Source organism: Arvicola amphibius, chromosome 5 (assembly GCF_903992535.2).
Source record: "Arvicola amphibius chromosome 5, mArvAmp1.2, whole genome shotgun sequence".
NCBI lineage: Eukaryota > Metazoa > Chordata > Mammalia > Rodentia > Cricetidae > Arvicola > Arvicola amphibius.
The window spans coordinates 150,521,069-150,528,303 of NC_052051.1; the positions used below are offsets into that span (position 1 = coordinate 150,521,069).

At 48.6% G+C, this 7,235-nt stretch overlaps 1 protein-coding gene across 1 annotated transcript in view; it reads right to left on the bottom strand.

The window, feature by feature from the left end:
• Rnf165 (ring finger protein 165) overlaps positions 1-6,949 on the bottom strand; it is a 97,236-nt gene extending 90,287 nt beyond the window's left edge. The window contains exon 1 of the mRNA XM_038332139.1: positions 6,889-6,949. Coding sequence (XP_038188067.1) covers positions 6,889-6,949 — 61 coding nt within the window. The remainder of the gene's footprint in view (positions 1-6,888) is intronic.
• Between the last annotated feature and the right edge of the window lie 286 nt (positions 6,950-7,235).

Below are 7,235 nucleotides of genomic sequence, written 5' to 3' on the forward strand. Positions count from 1 at the left end.
CTGGACCTTGAGCCTCTAGCACACCTAGAAGGCTGCATGGCCTCCCCCTGGCCTCAGTCCCTTAGTATCAGCTCTCAGACACCAGTTCCAGAATAAGTTGCACGAACACCTCTGTTTGTCCCGTGAGTTCCAGTGGCCAAAGAAGCAAGACCAAACTATCCCAAAGGTGTCAGAAACTGGTCTCCCCCTTCCAGACTAGGCTCTACATTCTAGAGACCTTGTGCTATGCAGCCCTGGAGTTAGGACTTAGGGAGACTTGTTCAAGCACTGGGCCATGATGAAACTGCAGAAAGCAACAGCTCCATACAAGGTCTCTCCGTCATCACCCGTGCACACATACCACATGCATGTCCTGTTCTTGGGCACTTGTCTCCCACCCCACCTGGTATTCTCTACCTCAGTGTACATCCCTCCAACATCCCTCCACAATACCGTCTCTGACTTTACATGATCCTGATCCTTGGGATCAGGATCCCTGGGACAGTAAAGTACATAGTACAGCTATGAACTGGTGCGGGGAGAGGGAGGGCAGGGAGGCAGCTATCTACCCTGTCTTTGACACCAGCTGTGAGCCAGGTGCCTTTGCATAGTTTTTACCCTAGGAGGTAGGGTTTAAGATGGTCATTATCCAGATAATGCTCAGAACAGTCCCTAAATTCCCCTTCCAGATCAAGACAGCCAGGACTCAAGTTCTAGACTACTCCAACTGAGGCCACTCTGCCACCCCTGTGGGCCATTTGCTCAGATGTCTCGGGGAGCCTAAGTCTTAGTAGGTCTCTCTTTGGCACTCCTTAGCGCAGTGTTTGGTCCAAGCAGGTATCTAATGAATATTCATTAACTCAGATGAATGAACAAGTAAGCGAGTGGTGGGATGGATGGGTGAACACATGAGGAACAGGCATTGCCAGCGCTTCGTCAGTCACCTGAACCGAGCTGCTCCGAGGGAAAGCCCCTGTGTGGCTGAACCATACTAGAAGCTGACGCTAATTTGCTTCACACTATGCTAAGCCGGGAGTTTTTCTGAAAGCTATTTACATCCATGGAGAAACTAATGTGAAAGTATCCTAGACATTTGGGCAGCTGTGGTCCGGATAGAACTGAGACACCCACAGTCATGGGTAACAGTCAAGAGCTGACTGTCTTCTGGACAGCCCTAGGAAAACTCCACCTAACACCAGATACAGCCCAAAGCCGCGGCTTCACCTCTCAAGGAAGCCATTGAAGTTCCAAAGAGAAACTTCAAGATGTTTATTTAAAGAGAAAAAGAACATGGGGAAAGGAAGGGGAGAAAACGGAAAGAGAGGTTGCCGGGCTGGCATCTGACACGGGAACGTCAGCCGTCTGGGCGGCCTTCCCCTGCATCTGGAAAGTGTAGTTGTATTTGTTGTTTTCTGGGAAATCTTTACTTAAGAAGACTCGTTAATTAGCCGGGCTTATCGAATGCTGGTCAGAAGGGAAATCCAGAGAAAACTGGAACAAGAGCAATACTCCATCTTCTGGGGGGCGGGGGGTTGGGGGGGGCCGTGGGATGCCTGATCCATTTACAAGCGACTTGTGCAAAATCCTGAAGTCAGTGTTCCTACAGTGGATGGATGGCTGAGAGAATAAAGACAACGTGCATTGACTCTGTAGTCATTGGGTCTTAAGCTGGGGGAGAATTCTTCGGAACATGTTAGATGTTTAGTTCTGATAACCCAGGTCGTGGGTATTGCTAAGGCACAAAGGCCATTAAGCCAATTGCATTCTGTACTATTTTGGACTATTAAATAACTATCCTTGAGATGTACTGCTAGCTGGAGAATTCGGAAATACTGAACATTAACTAAAAAAATAAAATCTTACAGTTGATTAATATTGATCTATCTTTAGGGAGAAATGAAAGTGGCCACCCAGTTTGTTTTAATTGTTACTGAGGTTGGATGGAAGTATTATTTTGCTTTACCAAACTTAGGTCTCAAATAAACCAAAAAGAAAATCAATTAAAGAAAATCCAGAACCCCTTCCAGGGTCTGGCCTCATAGGCCTGCATGTCTCCCTTTACACACACCACAGGACAAGCCTCCGCCAAGAACATCCGTGTGTGTCTATGTGTCACAGTAAATCATTCAGTTTTTCCACCCAGGCTGGGAAGAAAAGAACAAAGGGCCAGAGCCAAGAGGGCAGCTCTTGGGGGTGGGGAGTGTCTCAGGAGGCCACAAAGAAGGCAAGGAAACGCTGTGGTCAGGCAGCAGTGAGGTAGCAGGCCATCCTCCCTGAGGGGACCATTGGAGGCCGGCCGAAGACCGAAGACCGCCTAGACAGCACCAACTAAGCACATCCGCCAAGAGAAACGGCTTCAAAATGATGACCCCTTGAAGGAACCATGAATTTCTTTAATCAACTGATTTCCTCTGGTGTCTAAAACGCCTCATTTAACAAGGCTTGTTCTGGGCTGAAACTGAATAGATGTAATTGACAAACGCTTGAATTTGGGTTCCACTCTTGGGGGGGGGGGGCGGGGAAAACACTTCTCTGTTGGCTTTTCCAAAGCAATTATAGGAAGGGGGTAAAGACACTTGGAAGGGTTCTTGCGATTCAATTTGGACACAGGTCCTGAGTTTCCTCCTGACCTCCCAACCCCCATTCCACGGAGCACACAGTCTGAGACAATGGCCAGATCTGGTTTGCTTTCTCCCCAGAGAGGCCCTGGGGCCACAGATGAAGCAGCTGTCAGGCTAGCAGGCTATAATCAGCTTTAACTGGCTCACAGCCCACAGAAAGAACAGATTCTTATTCCAACAGTCCCAGGTGGGGCTGACTTCCCTGGGATGGGGAGGGACCTCAGGAGCTTCTGTCCCAAGCATCTTCCTTACCAGGGATCCAAATGACAAACTTACAATTGTAGGTCTCCAGGATGTCAACATACATACAGAGAGGGATGTTTTGGCGCTTTGGATCATGGCTTCAGCTACATGTCACGTGTCACCCCCAGAATGATTTATAAGGACAGTAAATCAATGAGACAGTGAACGAAAAGTTAAAACACAACTCAAAATGGGTTTTTCAGGTGAGTCAATACTACAAGATTGCTAGTTAAGTACAGTACCCCTTTTCTCAACCCCAGTGTGATTTCTCCTTTCTTTCCAATGCCTTGTAGCTTGGACACTAAGATGCCAAGTGGACGGAATTGAGGACACAGGTGGCCAAAATAGAGGATCTCTATGCAGTTGGGCTGTTTCAGTGTGACAACTGACCCATGGCCCCAGGCTTCTATTGTTATAAGATATGGGCTACATGAGATTAGAGTCACCATATCTATACCACAAAAAGGGAAAGGAAAAGAGGGAGAGAGAGAAAGAGGGGGGGGGAGGAAAAAGGAAAGTAAAAGAAAAGGCATTCACTCAAATCTTACAATGGGAGGTGGGGTGGTGGGTGGGCGAGGTTGAGGACAGAGAAGCAAGGAGGTTCTAAACAGCAGGGAACGACAATAAATGGGAAAACAGCAAGAGAAAAAGCACACTAGGTTAATATAGGAAAACTAGTTCTTTATTGAGATTGTATATTAGTATTAGTGGATTCTGTGTGTAACAATGTCATCATGCACACGATACAAAAAAAAGGAAAAAAAAAGAAAAAAAAAAGAAAGAAAGAAAAGGCTGGGCCCACCATGCTTCGGAAGGGTAAACAGAACAAAAGCAGCGTACAATGAGCAGATGGCCGCACTACACGACCACAGTACGGTTCAGCAGGGGAACGTCTCTAACCGAGTGCTGTACATTGTCAACTGGGGGGTGTAAAAAAATACAGATCATGCTTTAGTTTTAGTACAAGAAAAGGTGAAAAGATACACAACCAAAAGGATATTTGATACATAAAAAATTACCCACAAAATAAGAACAGGAAGTAATTCAGCACAGCGGAACACGCTACCCCTGTTTAATGGAAAACCATTTTGCTGAGGTTTTTTGTTTGTTTGTTTGTTTGTTTTGGTTTGGTTTTTTGTTTTCCGTTATTTTATTTTGTTTTTGCGCTTTTCTTTTTCTCTTCAGATTGCCAAACAGCGTTCTTGGGAGGCTACTTATGACTATTTTGGAAGGGCCCTCAAAGTAGGCACCTTCTTCTTTCACGACTGCTGCTGTTCTCCGTTTTCAAGCAGGTCTGGATGGCCAGGCAGCAGAGGGAGCCGGCTGTTAAAGGGGCATCCCTGAGGGCCAGGGTAGATGTCCAAAGATGCTCTTGACATTGTACAATTAAACAATTAGGACCCTATGGCCACAGTGGCTGCCCTTAAGCCAGAGACCTTGGTGCACCAATTTTTCAGAGGCTAAAATAGCAGCAACTGTCATTCTCATCATAGAATTTCTTTTATATATTTAATAAATTTTGCCTCCAACTAAATTTTATGCCTGGGTGCTGCCAGGAGGCCAGCTGATGGTCACCCAGACAAGTGGAAAATGGGCTGCTACAGCCTCCAAGCCAAGGCAAAAGGAATCCACTTAACAGGGATTTACAGTGCAATGTACCAGCTAAACAAGATGAAGATACAAAAATGGTTATTTCTCTACATCTATTCTGAAATGGCCTACATCCTACACTACTACAATGGAAACTAAAAGAACAGGCTTAAGCTAGCAGACTATCTAATAGTTTTACAAGAAAATTGTGGTTTAGGACCTTTGAATTAAGCATTAGTATCCTCTATCAGAAGGTCATGAGCTCTTAGCACATTGTGCTGAATTTTACCCACAGCCCAACTCACCCCTCAGACCCTAAAATTTCCAGTGGGTGTGTTTACCGTGAAAGTTTGCCATTGCAATTCTGACAGGCAGAATTGGTTTTGTTGGATTTTTGTTGGTGGAGGGAAGGGTTATTAAAAATAAGTTTTAAAGGCAGCTGAACAATTTGAATTTCAAAACCTGGAACCAGCATGCTGCAATGGTATTTAGAGATTGGTGGTATTAATGAGGATGATAATGATTTAATCAGGATAATTATACTTTCAGGCTCAACACCCTTCTTAATCATTTTTGAATTTCTGCCGAGTGTCATGTTCCACACCCGTTTTAAGAGGAAATGCCAAGTAATAAGAGATAATTGTGTATTGGGGAGGTGGGGTGGCATTTCAAGATCTAGTCTGACCTCCTACTCCCCCGCCCCAGCCACCACCACACTGGCCTGAGATAGGGATACTGCCGCTTAAATAGCAATGCCTTCCTCGGATGGAGACAGGAAATGGTTAAGAGGGTGTCACAATACAGCAAAATGCGGAGGCAGAAGGGTCACAGCGCACACAGCAGCGAGTTGACCATTCACTGAGCTACACAATGAAGAAAAAAAAAGATTTGATAAATGCAGAATGTCATCATTCTATCATCACACACAAAAAAAACCTGCAGTTCAAACAGGCCTACGGGACCAACCTTGCCTTTGGGTTTCTGGGGAGAAGCGCGGGGTTGGGGACAGTTTGAATGAAAGAGGGCTGGGCTTTCCTAGCCTGGTGCAGTCTGGCCCCTGGGGCGCACTGAAGCGCTGGCTCTACGACCCCCTCCCCCCACTCTGACTCGGAAGACCAGAGGGGGTCCGCGAAGGGAAGACATCATTCTTGGAAAGGGAAGGGGTGCTCAGCCAGTGGGAATTTAAGCAAATGTGGAGTGGGAGAGAAGAAACATTTCCAAGAGAAATGTGAGTCCAGAGGCAGAATACAAAAAGAAGGAAAAAAATGAATTGATGTATCTCAGATTTGCTTTGGGTGGTGGGAAATTTTGATTAAAAGAAAATGGAAGAAATGTGGAGTGGGGGGAAGAAAGGGGGAAACCAAGCTATTGTTGCAGGGGAATGTAAGGAAAAGGGGGTGTGGGAAAGGGGGACCGTGCAAACACACCCCATATACCACAGTTAAAAACAAAGACATCGCCAGCCTGCTGCTTGGTCAACCCTGCCCCGGGCTAAGGCCTGGCGTGGGGCAGCTTCCCACCTCGTTCTCACTCACAGCTCAACACCCAAGAAACAGACAACCCGCTCCGGACGGGCCCAGGGGTGCAAGGCAGCGCACGTCTGATTTCCGAAGCGCGTAAGGACGCGCGCACACACGTATACATGCATACACACACAGACACATGCACACGCATACATACAAGCATTTTGAACCTGTAACTGCAACTGTCATACAAAGACAATTGCGGGGAGGGAGGTATGCAGGGCCACAGAATAAGGGCAATGAAACAAAAAGGATTAAATGAGAGAAAAGGAAGGGACAAGAAGGTGTAAGTACCCATGAGAGGGAAGAGGTTGGAGCATGGGATAGGGCTGATCCCAGCTCACTGGCCATTGACCTTAAGGCTCCCAAAATAAAAAATTACAAAACAGAACAAAACACACATATGCCCTTTAAAAAAAAAAAGCAAATCACAGAAAATTAAATCTATTCACCACCACCACCCCTCTCTGTTTCTCTCTCTCTCTCTCTCTCTCTCTCTCTCTCTCTCTCTCTCTCTCTCTCTCTCTCTCTCTCTCTCTCACACACACACACACACACACACACACACACACACACACACACAGAGCATGCATCTCCCTTCGGTCACACAGGGCTAGGGAAGGGAAGGGGCTGTGATTTGGAGGAACCACGTCCGCCGCAAATAATAATTAAAAATATGGGGCTGGGGAAGAAGGGACCCAAATTCACCAAACCCTAACTTCACTATAAAAGCTCCCGCGAGGGTGCCACCCCACACTCGGGGGTCTCCCCAGAAGGGGCTGGGAAGTAGCACTGCTCGCCTCGCCTCGCCTCGCCCCGCGGCTGTGCCTGCGCCCCCGCCCGCCGCGCCCGCCCCCGCCCCCGCCCTCGCCCGGTGCCTGCGGCGATCCGCGCTCGGAAGGAAGCAGACCCCCGAAAGGAAAAAGCGATACCTCTGTTTCGCACAGAGCCAAACACTGGAAGCACGAGATAGCCGACGTGGACCAGGACCATCCTGGCTCCTCGCGCGGCGGCGGCGGCGGCGGCGGCTGCGCGCGGGCCCTTTGTGGCGCGGCTCCGGGGCGCGGGCGGCGGGGCTGCGGGAGCCGCCGGGGCGGGAGGCGGAGCGCGGGGCGCAGGCGGCGGGGCGGCGGCTGGCGGGGAGACAGATGGCCCATGGAAAGGCTCCCTTCCCGGCCCCTCTCGACATTCAAAGGCGCTGGGGCCGCAGCTGCCGCCACACAAAGGCGCGCGCAGCCAATGGGAGCGGAGCGCGGCGCGGCGCGGCCTCGCCGGAACC